At 35.3% G+C, this 27,659-nt stretch overlaps 1 protein-coding gene across 1 annotated transcript in view; it reads left to right on the forward strand.

Annotated features, from left to right (window-relative positions):
- Positions 1-27,659, forward strand: part of WDR70 (WD repeat domain 70) — a 123,403-nt gene that overhangs the window by 22,367 nt on the left and 73,377 nt on the right. The window contains exons 6-9 of the mRNA XM_084225309.1: positions 7,410-7,469; positions 12,634-12,767; positions 17,833-17,986; positions 19,333-19,409. Of these exons, the coding sequence (XP_084081435.1) occupies positions 7,410-7,469; positions 12,634-12,767; positions 17,833-17,986; positions 19,333-19,409 (425 nt within the window). The remainder of the gene's footprint in view (positions 1-7,409; positions 7,470-12,633; positions 12,768-17,832; positions 17,987-19,332; positions 19,410-27,659) is intronic.

Here is a 27,659-nt window from a genome sequence, read left to right on the forward strand (position 1 = left end):
TGGAATCTACATGAAAAAATAGCAACCTCCTGAAATGTGTCTAAAAGTAGGCCCCAGAAGACAGATCAAGAAGGCTTTTTGCTGTTCTTCAGAAGTATCATGTTTATCTCTAAAAATTATGCTTGCAAACGTACTGAGATTCTACTTGTAATATCTTTTCTAAATGGCTAAGTCATTGGGTTATTTTCAGAAAAGGATATGCTGGTAAGTGGCATGAAAGGGAACAGGAGAGCTAATTGATGTTACCTGTTGTGTCATGGCACAGTCTCTGAGTTACCATTTGACTCAACAGGTAATAAAATATGTTGTATCTGTCCTATAATAACAGTACAAATTTATTACTTTTAGAGAGTCATGTTAGAATAAAGATTTAATCTAAGGTCTTTTTCCTTGCTGGTTGCACCTGACAAAACACTTAGGTTCAGATCATAAGAGAAAAATTATGCGAATCTGTGAATTAGATAATGTTGGGAGAAACTAGCTACAGTACTATTTCCATGTTGAATAATTACTTCCTGTTGGTATTTGAAAGGAAGTTCATCTATTTAAAGCACCTTTTAATTCTTGAGTGCACACTGAAACAATATGTCTTAGTTCACTAAAGGAAAGAATAACATCTTGATCTTCCTATACTTAAAATTCAAGATGTAAATATTCTGTGCTGTTTTGACTTACTTAAATTAAAGTCTGGGAACTGGGAACAATATCATTTTGTAGGACCCTTGGGATATTTCTGTTAATTTTGAAGGTTTTCTGCATTTTCATGCAGTTATAGTTATCTGTGTTTTCCCATGAGTAATGGATATTTTGGGTGTTTTGTAGGAATGCCAGTCAAGATAATACATACCAGTGTTTGCATGTATCCTCCTGTTTTCCAGAATGTTTTCCTTTGTCTTCCGACCAGAAATTTAGATAATACAGACACACGTGCCCTGATTAATCCAATTTAATCAAGGCACCTATGCTCGGAATTCAGATGCTTTGCACTTTCCTGAATACTTTATGAAGAGGAGAGGTTCAAAATAATTTTGGTTTTTTGGTACACTGATTCTTCTTTAGTTATTTACTTTTTTTTGAAGGCTGTATAGGAAGTCTTAAGAACTCAGATTATATGAATCTGGGCCAAGCTGAGTTTATTAACGTGCAAGTTTGCATGAGAATACATCTTTCAATTCTAACACCTAAAAGAGAAGAAATCAAAAGTTGTTGAAATGTCCTTTCAAATCTGTATGCTTCCTTCTGCATGGAAGTTTGTGGGTAATGCATTCCTGTAAAATGAAAAAAATTTACATTTTTCTGTTGCTGTAGAAAAGCATCTTGCCCATCTCTCATATTGTAGTTTTTCATACTTCATCTTTCTCTTGACTGTTTACTTGTGCAACCTTAGTGTATATCTTGCACGTTTATTTTCAGTTTAATTTACAGAGGAAAAGAGTGAAAAATTGTGACTTAGTAAACCTGCCCTTTTTACAAGTGGTGTGGTTTTAATCAGTGCATGATTGTGGAACAAAACATGACATCACTGTGTGTTTGTTTGAAAAACGGGTTTAAAAAAGAACAAAAAAAAAAATTAGAACACTTACTACTGCCTTCACCTTTCACTGCTGTCATGGAAAATTCATCTGGGTGCCTAACAGCTGAAAACATTTATCTAGTTTGAAAAGAGGAATGAGGGATGTTTTCTTCCAGATTTGTGAAATACTCCCCTTAAACGCCTTTTATCTTTCTTCAAATAATGTTTCAGACTTAATATTGAAGAACAGAACAGGGTTCTGTTCTCTCTGTTCATCATCACTAAAATAGTCTTTTAATTTCCTTCACTTGCATATTGAAGTTGGATGTGAAGTAGAAGGAAAAAAACCTGCTTTTTTTGTGGGCCTGAGGTTAATTCCAATGCAAGAAGGTTATGCAAGTGTCCCGTTCTGAAGTTTTATGGACTTCTAGAACTTCTTTACATTGAAAAAAAAATTTATGTTGTATTTTAAGTGATGTGTGAGAGAGAGTACTTGACCTGTGAACCAAATGCATTTTGATACAGACAAGCAACAACAAGCACGAGTTGAAGCCTTCTGCTATTCATATTAACATATGGTTGTGCCTAGATACTGCAGCACTTGGACCAGATTTCTTTGGTGGTCACGATAAACAGTGGCTTTTCTCCAGAATTCACTGGTTTTCTGTGGTATTTTGTCTGTCTAAACATTACAGGCCGTCCATGGAGTCTCCCTCTCTGGAGATATTCAAAACCTGGCTGAATTCCTGTGTCATCTGCTCCAGGTGACCTTGCCTTGGCAGGAGGTTTGGACTAGATGATCTTCAGAGGTCCCTTCCAACACTGACCATTCCATGGTTTTGTGAAGGGCTTGTGCTGTTGTACCTGTCTGGTTTGGGAATTACTGTGTCAGATATCCCATCCTTTCTGTTGTGATTGTTGATGAGTTGTCTGCCCATATTTTTTGTCCTAAAAATGTTTTAAGAGCTTTCTCTTTCAATATGTAACGTAATTTACAGTATGAACATTTTTATAAGAAGATATTACATTTCACTTTTTAACTCTTTCCTGTCATCTTGATTAACTGTCTTAATTGCACTTACGGTTTTGAATGCTTTGGTGAAGAAAATAGCAGAGGGATAAATTTGCCAGTATCTGATCACAAGGCAGATTTCAGCACTGTCAATCTGTTTGCTGGTGTACAAAATAAAAGTCTTTCAAACGGTCTCAAATTTTCCTGCACTCCTTGCCTTGCCCCTCAGCAGTGTCACATACTTTTCCAAACATCCTTTTCCGTACAAATCAGTAATTTTGGATGGAAAGAGAATAAGCTTTTAAAAAACTTGCAAGAAAACATGAACATTATGTATTTAAACAAAAGGCACAAAAATAGGAAGTCCTTTTTTCTTAATTGCCAGAAGGTCTGAGATTTGAATGATTAAAACATGGGCTACTGTAGGGGGACCATTTTTGTGGGGACGTAAGTAGATGGTGGTACTTGCATTACCGTTAGTTGCCAGGATTTGTTGTTCCCTTTCCACTTGAACCAGCTATTCCTTTTGTCCATTTAGTATTCCAGTCATTTCCATCTGTCTTCAAATAAGGCAGTAATCATCTGTGTCAGACCACTTCTGTGATACTTGTGCAAAACCTGTATGTTCACTAGAAATGGAGAAATATCTGTGAAGTGTAGCTCTTGCCTCCTTCTCATCATTCCTGCCCATGAACAGACAACATCTTCCCTGTGGAGTATATCAAACCAGAGACCCAAAGAGCAGGGTGTGTGTACGCTTGGAGCAGAAGGGTGTTTTTAGTATAGTAGAATCACTTAGAATTATTGAATGGTTTGGATTAAAAGGGACCTTAAAGACCAATGTCCCTGCAACTAAATCAGGTTGCTCAGTGCTCCATCCAGGCCTGGTCTTAAAAACTTCAGGGATGGGGCATTCACAGCTTCTTTCAGCAACCTGTGCTAGTACCTTACCACCCTCACAGCAAAGAATTTCTTTGTAATATCTAACCTAAACCTACCCTCTTTCTCAGTTTAAACCTGTTCCCCTTTGTCCTAATGCTAAGTCTCTCCAGCTTTTTTGAGGCCCCCTTCAGATCCAGGAATAATGTTTCCCCAGGGCCCTCTCTTCTCCAGGCTGAGCAATGCTCCCAGTCTGTCCTCACAAGAGAAGTGCTCCAGCTCCCTGATCAATTTAAAGACTCTCTTAAAGATACTTGAAGTAGGTAGTAGGCAAACCAGCTTTAACCTTTTATCTTGCTCAAGTTGGAAAGTGCTCACCTTTTTGTTCAACCAGCTGTAGTTTTGCATTTTTTTTTCTTTGCATTTTTTTTTTCTTCATGCTGTGCCATAGGTCTGCTCTCACAAATGATAGTCTTTTCAAGTTTTCAGGAAGCCAGTGTTTCAGGAGAGAAATGAGAACAAAGGAGCTATCCAGATTTTTTTCCAGGGCAGCATATGATCTTGAGGTTCTCAAAGAAGGCAATTTCAAACACAGAGAAAAAAGAAGTGGTTTTTCTCTGTAAATTATAGTATTGTAGGTACCCAGAAAAGTTCCTATTTAAGAGCCTGATGTGTGAAAAATTACCTATAGTTCGCAAGTCTCTCTCATACAATATAATTTCCATTTATATATAAACCTCTGGAAACAGAACAGTAGAGGTTCTTTTAGGTATAATGTGTCATTTTTCCCTTCTCTGGTTAGGCCATGAAAAAGTGACTAATTTTGTTTTATTTGATTTTTTGGTTTTGTCTTTGATTTTTCTCAAGCCATTCTGGGGACACTAAATCTAGTTTCAGCATCTGGTTGCTAGTGGCATATTTTCTGAGTATTGTTTGAGAATAAGAAAACTCCCAAAAGGAGCAAGAGGAAAAAAATCCACAATATTTACTGACAATGGTGCTGTAAATAGAAGATTGTTGTTAGGCACAGGAGTATAACACTCAAATAGGGCTGGAATTCCTTGAAAAAATTGAAACTCCATACTGCAGATGTGATGCTGATTTGCAGTGTCCCCTTTGCAGAAATTGCTTTTAAGGAAAGACTGTTCATTTTGAGAAAAAGCTGTGAACTTGTAGAATACTCTGTTTTACAGATTTAATATATATTAATCTTATGTCTTATGTCCACCAGGGAATTGAGAATTTTTGCAAAAGTATTAGGAGATATGTCAACACCATAACTATTTTCCTCCATTTCTGCTGAAGCAGAAATTTAAAATATTATCTTTTCCTCACAGGCTTTAAAAGAAAATAACAGCAACAACAAAAAACACCCTGGAAATCCTGTAAAAATTTTATCTCCTGTAGTTTTAATCGCTATACAAATTTTACAGAACAATATTTGTGAAATCATATAATCAGTGTATGTAAAGTTAACATCTGAAATCCAAGCAACAGCTGAAGTCCTGGAAGTGCAGGTACACTTCAGGCAAACTCTATCTTGTCAATTTTTTCACACTTAAAGTAATATTCCAGTATACATGATATCCAAATGTTTAAATCAGCCTAAATGTATTAGCTATATTTAACTTTTGAAGTGTGAAAAAAAAGAAGGATTTTATGGCATTCATTATTCTTTGGAGCGTAATAGCTGAAAAAGTGCAGTAGTGCTGGTAGTTGTGTGCATATAAGCATGTGCTGTAGCACATTAGAGATACAGTATTCTGAGTTATTTAGGAAGTTCATGGTTAACTAAAATAGAATAAGCCACCTTGGTTTTTTGTAAATATTTAGCTAATTTGAAGATGTTATGCCAAGATACGTTCCTGGATGTTGTTATCTTAATTTTTTTGTTTTGAATAGTCTAAACAGTTACTTTAACTGTCAGGCATCCCTTGGACCCTGCAGAGCTTAGCACCAGTAGCAGTCGCCAAGTGTCTGACTTTTAGGCTCAGAATGTTTGATTTATCAGGTGGCAGAATATATTCCTGTCTGTTTTTCTTCCCTAAAATGATTAGCCAGAACACTGTTCAATGTGAGCATGGTGTAAATGTTTTCATGTTAGTGCTTCACTCTTCTCATAAAAGGGGGGATTTAATTATTGTCACCTGAGGGAGCTAGCAATTAAAATAAACTGAATTTTTCTAGATAATTTTGTTTATTACTAAATTATTTTTTTCTTTGACTTACTGAAAGACCTCTCAAAGTAGTTAAGATACCATCTGAAAATTAAATTCAGTGCTGACACAGTATAGACATACAATACCTACCTTTGTGGTAAGTTACATGAAATGGAGAACTCTATAATAATCCAATAAGAAAAGCAACCTGGCAGTGATTAAGGTAAGAATGCAGCAATAGTTTCTGTGAGAGCCTTTGATTCACAAATGTAGTACATTTTTTATTGTGTGTGATGGCTGTTGTGGGTGAATCTTGGAAACTGCTTTTCACACTTCGGTTTTTATGGAATGTGCTTGGATGACAAGTGCAGGCAATGGCTGTTGAGCAGTTTTTCACATCCCAAGAACAGCAAATATCAGTTTATAGTGTAGGGAATTGAAAACTTAATTTGTATTAAAATTATACCTTTGTCTGTGTGCTTTATAGTGTCAGTTGAACAATAAATTCATTTTCATAATCACAGCTTCGCTTGGGAATTTTGAGTTACAACTGCTTCTCAGGTTCTAAACCACAGAATCTGTGAAAGTGTCACTTGGTTCTGTGTGGGCTGTACCTTTTACGATGTCATGTATAGTTATTGCTAAACCTTTACTATTATTTTGTGATGGGCCGAACTTGGCTGGATGCCAGGTGCCCACCAGGCTTCTGTATCACTCCCATCCTCAGCAGGATGGAGTGGAAGAAGAGAGGAAGATGGAAAAAAAATCACATGGATCAAGATAAGGGCAGCTTAATGAAATAAAAGCGAAGTCCTCACACGGAAACAAGGGAAAGCAGAGGATTTATTCTCTACTTCCCGTTAGCAGGGGGTGTCTTGCTGCTTCCCAGTTGGGCTTCAGTGAGCGAAGTGGTTGCTCTGGAAGACAAATTATGAAAGCACATGCACAGCCTCCATGCTCTCCCCCCTAAAGACCATCTCATTTCAGCCCTTCTGCCATGGGCAGAAGCACCTTCCACTAGAATGAATTGCTCAGAGCATCATCCAACATGACCTGGACCATTTCCAGGAATGAATCATCCACAGCTTCTCTGGGCAACCTGTGCCAGTGCCTAACAACTCTCAAAGTAAAGAATAATGTCTAATCTAAGTGTACTCCCTTGTAGTTTAAATAAAGTTAGAAGAAGTGTAGGTGTGGCTAAACCAAAGATAATGAAAGTTTTGGTTTTATCTGAGAAATAAAAGATGGAACTGATAAAGAAGATTTAAAAAGTATGAAGGTAGTCAGGTGCTATAGAGACATTTCTGTGAAGCCTGAAAAATAGTGAAGGAATTGGCAGAGATGGATAAGACAGGAGTATAAAATGTGCCTAAAATTATTTTAAAATCATACTCGGCAACAAAAAATTATAGCAAAGATGTCAGGCATCAAGAGGATAGATAGTGTCTATTTTAGGAAACTGGAGTGGCGCCAGATAAAGAAGCATTTTGAGGGTAATGATTCACATGACCTTTGTAGGAAGTTGCTCAAAAGTACTTGAGTACTTCCATTACATTTCTTTCTGTGTGAACTAATATCTCCAAAGAGAAAAAAAAAGAAAATATTTTAGTGTTTTAGTCTTAAGATGGTGTCATATTTTAAAAACAATTATTTATCATATTTTTTGGGAGTCTGTTCATGCAAATAAAAATGTGAAATCTGTCTCTGGTTTATGATTTTCCCATTTCTTTTCCTCATGTTACAACTGGGGTGATGGAAGCCTTCTTAATTTAATGCATATATTGTATTAGTGTGGTTTTTTGGGGATAGCACTGTTTTCACAGAGGTGAATTTTCTTTTTTTCCAGAACCCAGTCAAGAAAATCCCAGATTCTCATGAAATTACACTCCAGCACGGAACAAAGACAGTAAGTGATAACATGTTTTCAACTCTTCGTGCTTTTCTAGAACTGTACTAGTCTGTGAAACAGGTTAACAAATACTTATCAGCTAAAGTTCAAGAAGCAGATTTTTTCCTTGATGTGTTATTTTAGTCAGTCTCTTTTCTTAGTGCAATTGAAAGTGCGTTTCATGACTACCTCTTCAGTTTCTTGTAATAGCCTAAATATGGCTCCATTTGACTCAACTGTAGTCTCATTTTCATCAAGTATGTTCTCTGTAGCTGTCAGTGTTTTTCTTCTAGGATAGACCTTCTAAATATGTAGACATGGGTCTAATCTAGACCTTTCTTTGGTCATGGGTTTAAAGGAGAATGTTATTGCCAACAACTTCTTTGCAGCTAAGTACTTCATTTTACTTCAATATTTTAGTACCTTTTGTACACCTTCTAAATTTCTTGAGGTCTTGTTCTTCCTTGTCATTGACTGCATCTTTTCTATTTTTTATTTCCACTACTGCTCCTTTGCTTTCTTTTAAAGAACCACAGTCAAACTTGGAAGTATCCTTTTTTCTCTATATATTTCTATCTCTGTATAATCATATCTTCCAATATAAATTAAATTGTTTTTGTGGGCTGATTGACCTGTAAAAGATGCATTGCACAACACTAAACAAAATCGAGTTGATTTTTCTACACAGAGTGCATGCAACTGCTTTGCATATTAATTTATATGGATACTAGGTTTTCCAGAGTAGTGTGCTAGTGCATATCAGTTTTCCATTTTACATGTGACAGTAACTGCTTCTGCAGTATGTTCCTTGAATACACATCCTAACAAACTTTGTTAGGTAAATTTTTATTTCTTTTTCTCTATATTAAACCAGGAAATCTTTTCATGGCTTCTTAAAGAGTAAGCTCATGTTATTTCTAACTAAAAGGCCTTATAAAGTGGAAGTTACAGTTCTGGAAGACTTCTGAGATATTTTGACTGCAGGAGAATGGAGCTGTCATCACCTTGAACAGAGGTGAATTGTAATGTGGGATATATATAGCACAGTTGGATTAGACTGGATGCAGTAAATTAAACATACTGAAAAAAATAATCTCTTCTGTAGAAGAGCTGTCTTTTTGGGTTTTTTTTTGGTTTGTTTTAGAACAGTGAAGCCATTTATCCCTGGCTTTAGACACATAAAGATGGGAATAACTTCATATCTTGATTTTGGTGCTTTGCCCCAGTGTTTTTAAATACAGTCTTCTCATTATGTTCATACAGTGTACTGTATTTCAGCTGAGCTTATATATCCCATCTGTACCTCTTCAATCTAGTGAATGTGGATTTGATGATGACTCTATTCCTGTGCAGCTGAGAAATCTCAGGAAAGATTTCCCAAGCTAGAGAGTCTTCCCAGAAAACTGATTAATTTCCCAGCTGTATTGCTTGTGCAGTGTAATAGGAATTACTGTTCCCAATGAAGCTTATATATATTTTTTATTTCTCACCGTACTTTTTGTATCTAGGTGGGTATGAGAAAGAATATGAAATATGTGCTTTGTAATATCTCATTTCATAACTGCTCCCTCATACAGAAGTTACTGAATAGAACACTTGAGTGTTCTGATCAATCTGGGTATGCCCAGTTTTTCTGCATGTCAGAAATCATGAATGAAATGGCTAGAGTTCAGATTTGCCATTTAAGTTTTAAAAGGGGCATATTCTTTTTAGAAACACATGAGAGATTTCACATTTTAAAAGATTTCTGCAAGAGAATGCCTCTGAATTACAGCAGAACATTTAGATGAAGGAGGAGTCAGTTGCCTGGTGAATAGAATAATAATTTCTGAAACATTTTGGTTTTCTTGAAAGTACTATTTTCAGACAGTTGGCTATACTAGGGCATTGTATATTTGAAATACTTTGAGGTACCTGCATTACAGAATCACAGACTTTTCTGACTTGGAAAGAGACTCACAAAGGTGAACAAGTTCACCTCCTGGTCCTGCACAGCACCATTCCCAAGAGTCACACCAAATACCCAAGAGCACTGTCCAGACACTTCTCAAACACTGTCAAATGCTGTGACAGCTTGCATGGGGAGCCTTTTCCAGTGCCCAACCACCCTCTGGGTGAAGGATCTTTTCCTGATACATTTCATCAAGAAGGATTCTGTGAGAGATAGAATCAAAAACTTATATCCAAAAAGATCACATCAACTGTCATCCGTTGACTAACTAGATGGCTTACCTTGTTTTAAAAGGAAATCAGATTTGATAAGCAAGACTTTCCTCGCATGAGGCCATGCTGGTGGTGACTGATGACAGCGTTGTCCTTCTTGCCCTTCTTGAAAACTGGGACCACTTTCGTCAGTTTCCAGTCAGCTGGGACCTCTCCAGATTCCCAAGACTGCCTGAAAGTCATCAAAAAAGGCTTTAGAATATCATTAGCCAGCTCTTTGAGGATTCTCAGATGAAGCTCATCAGGCTCTATAGCCTGATCTAGGGATCCACTTGGAGCAGCAGATCCTGCTCAATTTCAGGATTGGCTGGGAGTTGATAATTTTCACAGTCATGGTTTTGATCCCCCCTGTCAAAAGACAGAGGCAAAGAAAGCTTTAAACATCTCTGCTTTGTCTCTGACCTCTCTGTGAAGTGTGCATTCTTATCCTGTAATGGGCTGATATTATTTCTACACTGTCTTTAATCATTAATATGCTTGAAAAAAAAGTTGTTTTCCCCCATGTTTCTGGGCAGCTTCAGCTCCAACTGAGCTTTGCCTGCACAGATTTTCTCCCTGCAGTAGTAAGTAAGCAGCCTCTCTGTATTCTTCCCACGTCACCTGACTTCGCTTCCACTGGGCATATACCTTTCTTTTTTGCCTTACTTCCAAGAGAAAATCCCTGCTCAGCCAAGCCAGGCTTCTGCCTCACCTGCTTGATTTCCAGCATTGGGGAATAGCCTGTTCCTGCCTTAGGAGGTGGTGCTTAAAAAGTGGCTGGCACAGACCTGGTCAGCAGTAATGGTAACCTGAAGGAGAAGATGACTAAAAATTTGTCTTTGATAAGATAAGGAATAGCTAAGTGAACTTTTTCTCTATGAAACTGGAAAAAGAAAACTCAAAAGAAGCCCATACTGATTCATGTAAGGAAATCCAAATTCTAGGGAAGCAAATTGTCCATCTTAAGGAATAAATTTCGTTCATACAGGCTGTTTTTATTGGGACAGTTGTTTTCTGTAGGTTACTTTTTTCATGAACTTGCTTCCATGCTTTAAAATATTTTCTGTGGGAACTATTCAACAGTTTATATAAGTCTTAAAAGTGTCCATAACACAGTGTATATAGATGTATACTAAAGCTTTGAAGAAAAAGTACAGTAGTAGACTGATATATCTTTGAGACAACTTTTTTTTGGTGGTATTACTATGTGTCTGCATTAAATCCTTGTCCCTGTCAGTACTTCTCATGTATATGTGTAAAGAAGATATCTATCACATATAGGTAAGCATCTTCTGTGCAAAATTCTTGGTATTTTTGTACATCCATATCTAGAACTTTTAGACATCTGAAAGTAATTACCAGAGTTCTTTTCTTCCTTGAAGAAATTCGGTTTTGCTAACCTGTAGTCATGACATTATTCTCAGGCGCTATCCTCCGCTCAGAAATGAAGGGAGTTTTGTCTGTTATTCTGTATGCAGTGTTTTTGCTTGATTGGGGTTTTTTTCCACGTGGTTTTGTATACGTCAGATATTCTTGGTGAATTCTTTTTCCTTCAGAATTTTCTGGTTTAATCTCTTCAAATGCTTTTACTGACATTTTATAGAACATTATCATCATCATCATTACCATTATCATTACTATGACTAGTACTACTACTTTATTGTGTTGGAGACTATCTTTCTTCTTACTGAAAGGCTTTTTAATGTGATGATAATCTATCTTATAAATGTGGGATGACCCATGTTTTTGTCTTGTTTTTGTTAAAAGTAATCTGCTGGTTATAGTCTAGGTTTTATCCATAGGCTCCATTAAAACATAAGCATGAATTCCATATGAATTTTATCTTTTAATGAAAAATTCTTCAGGCATTTTAACATTTCATATTAGGTGTAATTTTGAGTAATTCAAAAAATACTCTAGTTTTATGTTTTTTGATAGAACTTTTCATCACTCTCTAATGTAGATAATTTTTTTGAGACTTAATCACGTGTTATCTAAATTAATTTAGCACATTGTCCACCTAATCTTACATTAATGTTTGAAACCATAGTAGTAAATACAATATGAAAGGAAAAGAAATAATTTTGAAGGTAAATTATTTTAAATAATTATTTTATATAATTTCTGGTGAAATGCCTTTGGTTGCCTTATTTCTCCATGTAGTCATTTGAACACTGCTGTTTGTTTTAGTATATTAAATACTATTTATTGTACTATAGAACATTACCTTTCTTCAAATAAAGAATTAAAATAGATTTTCAGTAAGATTTCCATTTTACTTGATCTATGAGTTGAGAATAATAAGCATAAGCATTCTTTCCTCAGAATTTCTAATAGCTCTGAGAAGCTGGTTTTGTATATGAAAAAAATTGGTTTTAAGAAGTTATTTTGACCTGTTTTGTTACAATAGTATATTTTTAAAATCTGTGATTTAAAAAAAAATTCAAGTTTATACCCTATTTTATTCTTCTGTTCCTTTTTCAGAAGAGAAATTTAACTAAGTAATGTGTATATGCACAAGAGCTTTCTTAAATAAACTTAGAATCTTAAACTGGTGGATGTTAAACATCATTTTGTTACCTTGGTGGAAATATTGTTTGTACTTTTGATAGAAGTCTAGAGTACAATTTTCTTCATAGAAACACTTAGCCACATTTTGCAATGAGATGATTAGGAATTAAATACTGTAAATGATTTTTTTCTTAGCTGTCTTCAGTGGTTTATTCAGACGATGTAATTGTTAACTTCCATTCTTACTACCACTTCAAAAGTACTTTAAAACTTTATTCAAGGTAGTGAAATTTCAGAATGAAAATATAGCTAAGGTATTTTAGTAAGAAACCAGTGCACTGTGTTGTTGGAAGCTTGGGTTTGTTTTTTTTTTAACATTAATAGTGTTTTATATTTTGGTGACACCCTGAAGAATTGTGGAAAAAATAAAAAAGCTTGAATGATTATGATTTTTTTTTTTTCTTTACAGGTTTCTGCTTTGGGGTTGGATCCTTCAGGCGCTCGTTTGATAACTGGTGGATATGATTATGATGTAAAATTTTGGGATTTTGCTGGAATGGATGCCTCTCTCCAAGCTTTTCGGTCACTTCAGCCTTGTGAATGGTAGGCTTGAAGGCTGCCTTTTGCGCATAATGTTTCATGTTAAGCTCCTGGTAGAATGCACAAAAGCCTTGTAAGACAGCTTGTTTAAAAGGCTCTTGAATACCAAGGAATGTGAACTTAAGAATTTGGCTGCTTCTTTCTTTTCCCGCTTTTTGCAGTGACTTGCATAGTTTCCTCTTTTAGAAAGCTACAGGCGGATTTGCCAATGCAATTGTTAATAGCGCATTAGAAAAGGAACCTTTGAAAGACAAGTTGACTATCATAGTTGTAACTGACATTATTAGAATACACTTTCTGTGTGTATTCTGCTTACATAAAACTAATTAAGAGAAGAAGCAAGTTAAAATAATTGACCCCTTTGTGGGGAGCCTCTCTAGTTCCTGCCAGGATTTCTGAAGGGAAGGGTGATTTATTTAATTTTCATGAACTCCTCTGTTTCAGAAAGCACTGGTCCTTTGCATTGCCGTGATCGCTGAATAGCAAGATAGTGTGAAATACTGTCTTTCTTAAAGAAAAAATACACTTATTTGCATTTATTTCTATGTTTCTATATATACAAACTGAAAAGAAAATGCAGGAAGCATTTTTAGAGAGTTATTTTTCATATTATCCTTATTGTTCACTGGTAATTTAAAAAGTAAGTAAAGTGAGTTCATTTAATTATTCCAGAGAACTGGAATACAGAACTCCTTCAACAATAGTGCACACTGAACTTTCTGAAAAATATATTGCATAAAATAAAACACAGTGATTTTAGCAAGGCACTTGTCTTGCTTATGTGGTACAGTTTATAAGGTGCTTTTGTGTGATTAAAAAAGGGATTAAAATTTATTATACACAGAGTGAGTAGTACTTAGAATGTCTATTTTTTATCATTACTATCTTAAAAAGCTACAGCTGAGTTTTGGTCAGTTTGGAAGGCTAGAATGCATATAACTGACTACAGATAAGCCAAAAATCTAGATAATGAAAGATGTGAAGAAGTTAGGACTGTTATCCTTAACAGGAGCAAAATAGAAAGAGGTTCTACAGCTGGTCTGAAGTGTGAAAGATCGGAAAAATAAAAAGCGTGCTTTAATGCATTATGCAATTCCAATCTCTTTGACAGACCTTGACTTCTTATAATAAGCTGACAAATGATACATTTACTTTGAAAACATAATTAAGTAAACTTGCCCATTGGGAATAAATAAATAAATAAATGTTTTCACATGTAAAGTGACATGCAGATTTTACTGGCATGAGTTTCATTTACCTGATTAGTTAGCAGGATGTAATTGGTATTGTCCTTCCTCTTGTATAACTGAGCAGAAAGAGCTGACAGTCTTTACTCCCACAGTAGGAAATTATTTTAATGAAGCATTTTCAAATTTAGCGGAAGAGTGCGTTCAAATTTAGTTGTACTTGCTAATAATGGTGTAAAACATAAATATTGTATAAAACCCACAAGTAGAATGTATGTTAATGCTCTATTTCAGGGATAGCTTGCAGATAAATTGGTAAGCTCCTTTTAGCTAAAAACTAATCGTAAAATATAAACTTAAAATACTTGTTGTTCTTGACACTGTTAATTTAGTGTGTTGCAAGGATCTCACAAGTATTTTTATATAAATGTTCTTCGTGAAATTCTTGTGATTTGAGTACATTGATGTATAAATAAAGTAATGAAGTAATATTAAAAATAGACTTGACTGGTGTGAAGTTTGGAAATTACACTTATGACAGAAGTCTCATGAACTAATTTTGGGGGCTCAAAAAACTTATAATTCAAATATAACTTCTGCATCTTTTTCTAAACATAAAACTGGAACTATATCTCTGTCTGGTAAAAAGATTCAACTTCAAGTTCTTTCATGCTGACATTGAGACAAGCTGGTGAACACTATGTGGAATATTATATAACTTGTGTCCAGGTGTATATATGTTCTTATATTACTTTTACACTATGAAGTTTATTATTGAAGGGCTATTAGCATTTAGAGACTTGAATTTCAGAGAATTCTGAGGAGTTCTGGTATGGAAACATTAGGTGTTAGCAGAAATCCAGATCTGGAGCCATAAATTTAATTTCATTTTAAAAATGAAGGAGCCTGGGATCAATTCTCTATTGTCAAGGCTCCATTTCGTAGCATAATATCAGGTTACTCTGTTAATTTCTCCTTGGATTTGTGATGTAAAGTTAAAAAAAAACAACAGCCTGACAAAAAGCTAGTACTTTCAAGCCATACCTTGGTGTTAAAGCCAAAAGGAAGTGTAAGGCAAAGCTGTTATGTGTGTTGAAAATATTTGTGTGTCATGATTCTACCCATGTATATAGCTCTGTTCTGCAGGTCCTGGTACAAAGTGCCGTGCACATTTGGCAGTTTTAAACCAAAATTACTCAGATTAATGCTATTAAAAGGAACTGTTTTTATAAGTTTCTCAAGACTTTTGCTATAACATTATTAAGAACCAAGCATGTTTTCTTAAAGAGCTGCCTTTGTATAGCCTCACTTTTGGTCATTTTCCAGTAAACACCAGAAAAGTAGTAACTTCTGTTACTACTCTATATAGAAGCAATTTTAGACATGATTTTAGAAGTCACATTGCACAGTCAAGAAGGCACAGGTTTAGGTTTTTTGTTCTTCAGGTAAAGGTCCTGGAAGTCTTTTCTCTAAAGCTAATATTTTCACGTGACTGATTTGATAAATTATTGGTTATTTTCCATTGTGCTAGTTGCTGTAAAATCAGTTGATTTTCCTTACTAGGAGAAATTTTGAGACAAAACAAAATTTTGTTCAGACATGCTGATACAGAACTACTTAGAAGAAATGAGATGACATTGTTTGAATTATGAACAATGTGGTGTTAATAGTATTAATGCCTGTAGTTTGACTTTCAGTATTGTGGTGTCTGAAAACAGGTGTTTTTTTTTTTTTCTGAAGACTCTGTGGGCCTTTATGTATTGTGGATTCTTTCAGAAATCAGATTTTACTTCTGAGCTATTTGTTATTACCTAGGGGTCAGATCCTTTTCATGCATGAGACATGCATCAAGTGAAAATGTGTTTTAGTCTAATTTTTAAATTTTTACTTTTTATTCTTACATGTCAACAGTGATAAGTGCAAAATATTAACCTGTGCTTTCAAGATGTTGGCTGTTTTCTTTTGCCAATTTCAGCATTAGAATATGAGAAATATAACTTAACGAGTACTTCAGTCTGTATACAGTACCCAGGTGGGGTTCAGGAATATTTTGTGAATGCATCATATGATAGGACAAGAGAGTTTGGAAGTACAACTGAGAAAAAATTTGAAAAAGTTTTTAATTCCTAAGGTGTTTTTTCTGCAAAAATTGAATCTGATGTATTCTTTAGTCTAGGTCTATCAGCTGTCTGCAGAGAGTATTCTGGACTTTAGATATTATTTCTCTTGTGGGTTTCCTGTAATTTCTTTCAGTGTTTCCTCTGAGCTTAATCTTCTTTTCTACGAAAGTATTACTTTTTTCTCTTGAGGATGAGAACGTTTATTCAGGCATTGACTGTGATCTGTTTTGGAAATTCACAGATTTGAATGTCTCCTTTCGATTAAAAATCAGCTTATAATACTCAGTCCAATTTGGCTGCCAGTTAGTATTACATAACAGGGTGCTTGAAGCAATTTTTAGCTTTTGAATTGTAATGTAATCAGTTCTGCCAAACATTTTTTGAATAAGAAACTTAAGCTTGGTTTACATTACTATGATCAATGAAGAACTTCTAAAGTAAGCATTACAATATTTCAAGTGTTTCATGTAGTAACTCATGGTTTGAGGACAGATTTAATAGATAATAGCTACTGCTGAGAAAATTATGTGAAGTCACTACTGTATAAGAACTAAAATGCTAAAATATTAAGTTACAACTTGCACAGTTGTTTTTTTTTGTCATCTGAGTGTTAACTTCACTAATGGGATATAGTGTTAAAAGGTAGTTCCTGAAAGGTGCTAGGATTTGAATGCACATAGTAATGTTCTTAAGCAATAAGAAGATATTTCTTTGAGAATACTTTGGATGCCATGAGAATCCAAATCTAGCTGGCAAATGTGGTCCTGCACTTGAGATTAATCTAGAGGCAGGGGTGAAGTATAAACATAAAGTAATGTTACTTTGCACATTCTATTAACGTGCTGGGATATAAATTCTTGCAGGTTTGAAGTGGATAGACTGCTTTGCCTTCTTTGCTATCCCTTTAATGAAGTAAAGGGATATCTGCAGATATCTCTTGCTACAGATAGAGGAAGAGCCATGAAATTTGTTCATAATTCAAGATGCTGAGAGAGTATGCTGAAGCTGGAATTGGGCTTTTCAGTCATCAGTCATCTTTGCACTTTCAGTTCATCTCTGTCATCTTGGTATTATTATTCCATGGTTTCTGCCGCAGGTTTTCTCAATCAATGGAACATGTATGTGAGAACACTGTTAAAACAAATGAACAGTCATCTAAGACATAGTAAACTAGACAGATGGTCATCTATTGTCATGTTTCCAGGGCTGATGGTATTATTTAACTTTATCTTAAAGTCTGATGAAATTAAAGACCCAAACACAAAAAAAGATGCAAGAATGCTGACCTATGACTAATATCCTGGTATGTGAGGTACAGTGAAGTTTTATGTATGACTACAACATCCTTTTATAGTAATTTACAGATTACTGTAATTCCACATTTTACTTTTGGGAAGATGAAAAAGAATTTTCATCTCTAGGTAGTTAAATCTGACACAAGCTATTTTTCCATTGGAGTTATAATAGCATTCTTAAAGAAGTATGTTTGCCAGAAATGACATTTTACGTGTTTGATAAGCTATGTGTGGTTAAAAGAAACATGACACACACATATGCACACACACAGCAGAATAAAAAACTTTATTCCATTAGTAAAAGATTTTCTGCCGTCTGCCTCTCTGATATATGAGTGTATATAGGTATGTTTCTGCAATATGGCTTCTCACCATTAACACTTTTGTTTTAATGTAAGTTTAAGTTTACAGGAACGTTAACTGAAATGTTTTATTTCTTTTTTTTTTTCTTTTTTTTTCTTTATAGTCACCAAATCAAGTCTTTGCAATATAGCAGCACAGGAGATGTCATTCTTGTTGTCTCTGGTAACTCTCAGGCAAAAGTTCTTGACAGAGATGGCTTCCCGGTAATGGAATGCATAAAGGGAGACCAGTACATTGTGGATATGACAAACACAAAGGTAAAGTCAGGGGCTGGAAGTTGTTTACTTGCATGCTGTGAGTTTAAGACTAATAACCAAAAATGTGTACATTTTTAATGGTAATTGAAAATGCAAATGAAGAAGGGTTCATTGATAGTTCTGAAGTGCTTCAACCACAGTTGGTTGTGTTTTGACCTTGTATTTTCCGTTGTACTTTGCCCTTGTATTTTTACAAACTTTGATACAATGCTTCTGTTTACCTAGATTATTTAAATTCAGGTCAGTTTTTTAAATAGTTTAAGCCTAAAAAGTAATGATAAAATCTAAAGCTCAGACTGATGATAAAATTGATTTATTTATTTCTTGTAAAGTATATTGCCAAATAACTAGGCTTAATGCTGTTTTGCCCAAAGCTGTTCTTGTCAGATGACTATTTCTTTTGGCTGGTGATACATATATAAAACCATCAAATAACATCTGCTTTAGTTCTAGTTTGCTTAAAAATAATTTAGATTTTCTTTCTCTTGTAAATGTCTAGAATTCCAGTATACTGTAGTCCAACAGTCAAAATGATAAAATATTTGTTATATTGCCTCGTTAAGTTTTCAGTATTTCTCTCCTTATTTGTGCCTAAAACAAACTGAAGTCATTGCGGCATTGCAGGAGTAGTTTCCAAATTTCTCTTTGAAAGTAAACAGTGAGCATGTGCCTGTACTTCAAAGAAATAAAGCCAACCAGACAATATATAGTCCACTAATGTAGTTATATTCATAGTCATCATCATGGTAATTGCTTACTTTGCATGAAACACTCACCTTCTGGTTTTTTGTCTTAAAGGAAAACAACTGACTAGTCAATTTACAACTTCAGTATTTTATGAAAAACTCATCTGAGATTAAACCCCTCTTGATTCTAAAATTCTGTTTCCTCAGCTTTCTCCAGCAGGATCTTTGGCTACTGTAGATTGACACTGGCATATTCTGTCAGTATTGTTGTTACTGTTAATTCTGTCATTCTTCTGTTGGTTGAAAAAGCTTGTGTGACACTGTAGTAATGCCTACAGTGAAGGATATTGTTTCATCCTTTCTCTGCATTACAATTCTCCCAAGAGAAAAAGAAGTGTGATTCTATGCTCATTTCTGAAAGAAAAAAAAAATAGTAGAAGAATGTAAGGGTTTTTCTAATTCAGAGATGAAAACAAGCAAGGATGAAATGGATAGAATACATACAATCTGTTAAATCATCCTGTTGTCAGTCAGAAGGGCCTAGATTTGTGCCTCAGCTTTCATGTGATTGATTTCACTTGAAGGATTTGGAGTAAAAGTTGTGAAACCTTGTAAGACAGCTTACAAGTCTCTTTAAGACCTCTGTGTTTACTTCTTTAGGGTCACACAGCAATGCTCAATTCAGGCTGTTGGCATCCAAAGATAAAGGAAGAATTTTTGACGTGTTCTAATGATGGGTAAGTATTGAGGTCTGTCTTTGACACTGTATTTTGGGAGGCTTGTTTAGCTCTTATGTTTCACTGTGCCTTAATTTACTTTCAATATCATTCTTTTTAATCTTTAGTAACTACTTAATATAGTGAGACCTGGAAGCAAATATGATATTTGTTTTGCCTCTAGATAATAAATGTATTTTGTTTTTATTATTTTAGTTCTGGAATTTAAAATAATTTTAAATAATATTTCATAAAAGTTGTTGGTTAATTGTTTTTACAAAAATTCTTGGACAAAATATATGCTTTATCCAGTATTCCTTTGGAGTAGAATAATTTGTAGTAGAATAATTCTGGTGGAGAAACTCAATGTAACTGAATTCACTAGGAAGATTGAAGATTTCAATTTGAAGTTACAAGTTTCACTTTAGGTGTAACTGAATATTGATGGATGTTGTTTGACAAGTGTCAAAGAGACTGTTAGAAATTATTTTGTGGCTTCAGTCTTGATCTTTGTGGTTAGAATCAAATGGCAAAATGTCACATGACATCTGCATTAATTAAGTTACTGCAGCTGTTAGTAGCAGGTTCATGAACGATTTTTTACTGATGTTCCAAATATGCAATCTCCTTTACTCTAGAGTTGACAGTAAGGATTGATTTTCCCCACTAATGTATCTGTAGAGTGGTCCACTGTAAAAAGAAGACTTCAATTATCAATTTCTTTAAACAACATGGTTTGTTTTCTTTTTCCCCTGACTTACTGGTTTAACAAATGGGTACATGAAAATATTATTTTAAGGGGAAAATTCACAGTTTCTGATAAGGGCATGTCAGAAGGAAAAAAGCCTGAATCCTGCATTGTGCTTTAAGGAGAAATTAAGTTTTAAAAATACACTTGAGCAAACTATATATTGTTCCAGATTTTAGGCACAGAGGTACTTCTTCCATAATAGGAATTATTATTAAATGTTAGAGTCAGTACTTTAGACAGTTTGTTGATATTTTGAATGCAGTTAAACATTAGTACGTTTTCTTTATTAGGTTGAGTAGTTTGTAGATCATTAAAAACAAATTAAGATACTATAAATGATGAGAATTGTCTAATTTTCTCTGTCTAATCAAGTCCCCTAACTAATATACCAAAAATGCACTCAGTACATTCCTGATACTTGAATTGCTGTGAAATAAAATTATCTGGATAAGTAAGAGAAAACCAGATAAACACTACTATAAATGGCTGCATAATTGCATTTTCGCAGACACTTACATGGCTGAAATTACAAGAAAAGTATTTGAAACTGATTGCATTGTGTTTCATGCTAATGACAGGTCTTTCAAGGATTTGCATATATCCTGTGAAAATAAACAATTTGTATTGCTTAATTTGCCCCACAGGGCTTGAACACACTATTCTGTCTGTAAAATTTAATAATAACAGAAACTAAAATCTCTCCAGAGTTTAATCAGTAATTCTTCTTAAGATTGGAGCTGTGAATGAGAATTGAAAAGAACAGTTCCAGTTGGAAGGGACCTACAATGATCATCCAACTGTCCGACCAGTTCAGGGCTGTCCAGAAGTTAAAGCCCGTTGTTTAGGAAATTCACCAATCAGCCATATCTCCAGGAAGCCTGTGTTGGTCTGGAACCACCTTATCAGTAAAGAAATGGCTCCTAGTGTCCTGTCTGAACTTTCTCTGGCACAGCTCCGAACCATTGCTGTGCATCCTGCCCCTGGATGCAGGGAGAAGAGCTCAGCACCTCCCGGTGCCCTTCTCCTTCTCATGAAGCTGTGGAGAGCAATGAGGTCACACCTCAGCCTCCTTTTCTCCAAAATGAAGAGAAGCCCAAAGACTTCAGCTGCTCCCTCCTCAGGATGCACGGCAGGACCTTCCCATCCTCCTCCACCCGCAGGGCCCGGCGGGCCCCGGTGAGGCCGCCCCGAGGCCGAGCCCAGCGGGACCCTCCCCTCCCCGGGCCGGCCGTGCCGCGCTCGGCGCTCTGCGATGGCTTCAGCCTCGGGGCTGCCCGGGCACTGCTGAGCCACAGGAAGTCTACAGAGCTAAAAAGGCTGAGTAGGGAAAGTCATCTGATCATGGCAATATCTAGTCAGCTTCAAAAACATAATTAATTCAAAGAGATAAATAAAAGCCTTTATGTTATTTTCATTAACCATGTTGTGTGAAGGTGAGTTGAGTTAGTGAGTAGCACACCTTTGAAAATATGGGTTCCATTAGTAAAATTGAAGCACAAGTCTGATGAGCAGCAGCTGAGAGAACTGGCTTAAGTCTGGAGAAGAAGAGACTGGGGGAGGGAACCTTAACAGTGTCTACAACTCCCTGAAAGGAGGGTGTGACCAGGTGCCAATCTGTCTAATCTCCCAGGTAACAAGAGGGGGGGGCAAGAGAAAATGGGCCTCAAGTTGCACCAAGGTAGGTTTAGATTGGAAATTAGGAAAAAATTCTTCTCTGAAAGGGTGATCAGGCATTGGAACAGGCTGCCCAGGGGAAGGGGTGGAATTGCCATTCCTGGAAGTGATTAGGTATATGTATTTGTGGGGGATCTGGCAGTTTTAGGTTAATGGTTGAACTCAGTGATCTTCAGCATCTTTTCCAACTTCAATGATTCTAATTGACAGCAGTTGCTGCAATTATACCAGCTATTTTAACCAGTATCATGTGAGATTCTGACTTCTTTTTGGTGGTAATTTTTGAATGAGGAAAAATAACTTCTGTAAGATTGCTTTAATATGGTATTCTCAGAGAAGATTTTGTGTAGGAGAGTAACATTAGAGTACTTACGTGTCAAAGCAGAGAGTTTAAAGAAAGAAATGGTCTGTGTCAGCAAGCTATAATTGAAACTTTTATTGGTTTATGCTTAAAGGAAACAGGTTTTCTGAATTTTAAGTAAATGCAATTTGTACCAAACATTCTAGAAACCAGATTCTTTTCATTTAATACTGTTTATTCGACATTTTGCTTAGAACGAGTTATGGATGTCATTAAATGTTACAGCTGCATCTATCTGTCAGTCTAATTTTTTTACATTTATTCCAGTATATAGACTTGACCCATAGGTGTTAAAGAACAGTATTTCATCAATTTGTAAAGCTGGCTTTTTTGTTCAAGCCAATAGATTTGCACTTAGTTAAATGCTGGCTGAAATATGAAGCTGTTCAAACTGTTGAAAACTAACGTAAAACTTGGTTTATGTTGCATGCAAAGAAAACAATATAATTATAACAAAACTTGAATTTTGAAGACTGTGGGCTTCTCAGGTCAGACCAAAAGACTGGCAATCTTTATTCTGGGAAAGAGAGGTCTAAGTAGGAGAGTATGTGATCAAAGTTTGTGAAATGTCCAAGATGGTAGGTGAGCTGAATGTGGGACTTATTTTTGAAAACCTCTTCGAAACCTAAGAGGTATTTTTTGAAAGTGGATAAAGTTAAGTTTAGAACTAATAAAAGAAAAAAATCGTGTGCTGCTCAGATTTATTCTGTAATATGTTGTCATAGGAGGACAGGGAGGCAAGTTTAAAAAGGTATGAGAAAAATGCATGTTTAGAAGCACTTATAAACTGATAGGAAATGCAATAGGCATTATAATACTTTCTATATGACAGTTGTGGATAGTAAGGTGAATGAAGGGAATTAACTGTAACAACCAGACTCTGAATACAGGGCTAAATGAACCTATGATCAGATGTAGCCAGATGTTTCTTATATCTATATGTTATTCAGTGACAGTAAATAAGATATAATTTCATGCTGTATTACTGTTGATAATGTAGTGTGTGGATTCTCAAGGTACAATACTTTTGCAATGGTTTTATATCTGGAGTTGTGTGGTGTTTGTGTTGATAAGTTAACTGTCTGTTAAGGTCTTCTCTCAAGCAAGATGGTGAGACAAAGCCCAGTCTGGTGTTACATGGCTCTGGTACATAGAGATTTTTGGTACAAATGTTTATAGTTTTAAGCAAACAATCAAACAAAAAAACAAAAGCAAAACCAACCAACCAACCAACCAAAAAAAACCCCAAAACCAAAAAACCAAAAAAATCCCCAATCTTTTTACAAGGCAGGAGACTTGCCGGTAACCAGTTTTGACATTCCTGACATTATACATTAATGTGCTTTGATGTTCATAGACCTTGTCATGTTACACTATTACCTAATTTAACAAGACCATCTATACCCTTAAGAGGAGAAATGAAAAACTTTAGAATATTGCATATCAGAGGAATAGGTGCAAAAATCTACTCTTTGTCTTTTATCCTGAGAGCGCATTGCTGATCTTGTATACAGTGAAGACAAACTCTGGAAATTCTGCCATAGTTTCCTATTAGTTTTGTTCTTAAATTTTTACTAGACGTTGGTGTGAGAATAAATCACCTTAAGTAACTGCTCTGAAACTTTTAAGAGGGAATGTTGATGCTATGTGTGTATCTACAAGTTGCGATTTAATCCTCACATTGAGTAGAGGAACTGCCACAATTGGCATGTGTGGAGGAGTATACACCTGACACTAATCACCAAAAAGGGATCCTTTGGAGGGTCATGCTGTGTGGGTGTGGGAAGATGATACGAGGGATTCTCTTAACAGTTATGAAGGAAAGCTGAACTTCTATTTTTGCTGGTTTTAATCTGTGTTGGACATCCACAGAGCAGTAAAGCACAGTGATAGCTGTCTCGAAAACAGAGACTTCTCTACTCACACGATGAGTATTTCTATGTGGAGAAGTTTTGTGTACTCCAAACCTGGTTGCCAGCACCATCATTTTTTTTGAAGACGCTTGCAAGAAAGAAAAGATTTAAGGGTTTTCTATAATACTCCAGGAGTTTGGAAGATGCTGAAATTAATGGTTGAAGCATGTGTGTCATGCTCCTTGGGGCACACTGAATGGCAGGGTTTGAGGCTGAAGGAGGATGCAGGAGAGCGTGTGAGGAATGTTAATGTAGTGTTAAACCCTAATTCTGTATTGTATGGCTCTAGATAGCATTTGTACCTCCTCTAAAGAAAACTGTCATTCATAAACTAAATGAATGAGTATTTGCAGGTTGTAGACTATATTTTATCTGATTCGTGCAGCATTTACACTGTCTCTTTAGTTGAACAGTTGCCACCTGCATAAAGCTTAAAAATAAAGTAAGGAAAGAAAATGGCATTTTCTGGGTGGCATGTTGAAACAGGAGTTTTCATAATGCATGAAGAAGTTACAATGCAAAATTTGCAAGTGATGCTGTGTCAAATGAAAGTAACACCTTTTAAATATGTTTTAAGTAAATGCTTTTCAAATATTTTAAGTCCATATTTCTTTTGATGTTAACCTGCTATAACTCAAATATTCACTTAGGGATAGTCTTTATATGTGTGTGACAGTCTCTTTTGATTTCACATGACTAAGAATGTAGTAGTAGTCTGAACTAAAAAGTAATTCAAATGAAGGCTTTTAGAATTGCTGTTGTAAATGAAATATTTTGAGAGGTGATCTGTTTCTTATGCATGGGGGATTTATGCATGGCATTCAAATATGGTATACATTTTAAAAAATCCTAGAAGTAGGTTTTGATGATAATATATTCTAATGTGCAATTATTAGACTATTTGTAAATTTATTACTTCAGACTGCAGATATACGGGTTACCAGCAGGGAGTCTCAGTGAGTTTTATATCACTGTTCAAGGACACAATGTTGAACACTGGAAAAACTACACAAGAAAATGACACAGTTCCATCAGATTCCTCTATGAGAGAAACAGAAGCTGGTCACCTTGCACACTGAAATGAGCCACAGCCTAGACACAGCAATTATGGAATAAGTCTGAAAATTCCTCTTAACTTGTGTAAGTTCCTGCCCACTTATGCAGTTGTTAGTGGACACATACAAATCTCAGTAAGCTCACTTCATTTTATTTTCCTTGGAAATATTCCAGATGATGGCTGGTGGAAACACATAATACTATACTCTTTCTTTTTTTCATGTTATGGCCAGGTTTGGTTTTCTTTTTGGTCTTATTTTTAAACAAATAGTTTCACTACTCTGGGATTACACATGAATAATATTTTTTGGGGCTTTTACAGCTTGTTAAGCATTTTTTGACTTTTAATTGCAGAAGGAAGTAAGAAAGTTGTCAGTTCTGTCAGTAATCTGGTGATTAACTGTAAGTATATGAATGAATAACACTAGCCTGGAGATTTAGCTAAAGTAGGTGTTTATTTGAGTGTATTTTTTAAACTGGAATAAGTGATGTGCATGGATTCTCATATATGGGAATTGTGATATTCTCAGTGTTCAGCTTCCCAATATTTCATGTGATTAGAACAAAATTATATTAAAAGAAAAGACAAACATAGAAAAGCAATTATATTCTCCATGGAACTGCAGTAATTCTCAAGTTTGCATTACAGATAATTTCAATTTTAATGAATTTTAGACTAATTAATTTATATAAACCTTTCACTGTTTTAAAAGTATATACACAAAGTTTTCATCAGTATTGATATTAACTTGAGCCATTTTCTTGTATAAGCTATCTTTTTTCATTTATGGCTATATCTTGCCTAGAACTTTCAATAAGCTACAACTATTCCTGAATGATCAGTCCCTTCCCATTGCAAGTACTCTGTGCCATTCTAGATAAGGTTCAGATACAGTGTGTGATCAACACTATCTTTGTCTTTCTTATAGATCCTTTGCCACATTATTTGGCTTATTTGGAAGATACAATTATTAAGGAAAGGATCTTTCATTTTAGCAGCAGTATGTTGGATAAATGTACAGAACAGCATTAAGGGTGATAGCATCAGAAATTCCAACATTAATACATTGCCTAAAAGTGAAAATTTTTGGAATTTAGGAAGTCTTAAAAAAGTTTTTTATTCTCTGGAAAGACACCTAAGCAGAGTGAACTTTAAAAATACCCTGTGTTTTAAGACATAACTAACTCTTTGTATATATTATTCCAAAATATCAGTTGATGTCTATGTAATAACAAAGAAGGAAGAGGAAGTGGATAATGTTGTTTGTGTTATTTGGATGTTTTCTTATCACAAATGTGATAGGTAGTGCTCTAAGAATAAGCAAGAGAGGTCAGTGATGTTAAATGTTCCAGCAACAGGTGTTCTGTGTCCCTACTCTCATATATTTTTTTCCTTTTAGAAGCAGAATTGCAGCCAAACTTGAAATTTAGCAGTTGTGAACTTTAGGATCTGTCATTGCAGCTTGGGTTATGGTTGATTAACAGCTGGTTTACTGTAGAGCATTTCTCTCACAAATCTTTCCTTTCTCGTCCTCTAGTAAGTTAAGTTAATGTTCCTACTCTCTAAAAGGTATCCTAGAGAGTAATTACTGCCATCACAAACTGACCTCTGTGATTAGTTATTTAGGGACAACTTCAGTACAGATCTATCTAATTATTTCAGTGAAGTAGCTTCAAATCTTCAGAAATAGAATTTTGCATTTAAGGCGCAATTGAGTTCTTAGTCTTTTGTCAAATGCATGTTTCAAATATGAAGTTGGAAATGTGGAGAATGGTTTTTAACTTTTGTTTTAACCATATATTGTTGCTTAATAAGTATTATCTGCGTCTTTTTTTGTAATTTCAAGCAGCAAAATACAGTTAATGAAGGATGGGTAGTTTGCGTAGCGTGTATCTGCTGTTTGCAACCATTGCTGTTCAGATGATTTTTCTCTCATTTAGGATCTTTGTTATGTCCTAGACACTACTAGGGACTTCTGAAATTTGCTATGTCTTAGTAAGCACTGCTGTTTCATGACAACTTTTGTTTCAGCTTACCTTTCAGTCTTCATATATTAACTATTTCCATCCTATTAACTAGGTTTGCATCTAGAATGCCTGCTGTCTCATCTTCTCCTATTAGCTGCCTTGTTTCAGTCTCTTTAGGTGGGAGCTGTCAGTATATGACTTCTTTGTCTTGGCAACTGTTTTCTAGCTTTTTATTAGGCTCAGAACTGTATTGAACCTGGTAATTTGACAGAAAAGAGATTTGAGCAGGTCTGGAATAGCACTGCTGAAAATGGCCAGCAGTTAGTTTCACTGCCCATGGAAAAATCAGTTATTCCCAGAATGTTGTTCAGCTTGTCTTGAACTTCAGCCCAGATGATTCTGTTTTTCTTTAATTGAAGTCCGTGCCCTGTAAGCTTAAGAGCCAAGTCACCTCTTATAGACCACATACTTGGTATGTTCTCAGGAGTGCACAGATCTGGTATCTTCAGACTGCTTGGCTATGCACTGTGAAGGACAGCTCCACTGGC

The sequence above is a fragment of the Fringilla coelebs genome (genome assembly GCF_963513975.1).
Source record: "Fringilla coelebs genome assembly, chromosome: Z".
NCBI lineage: Eukaryota > Metazoa > Chordata > Aves > Passeriformes > Fringillidae > Fringilla > Fringilla coelebs.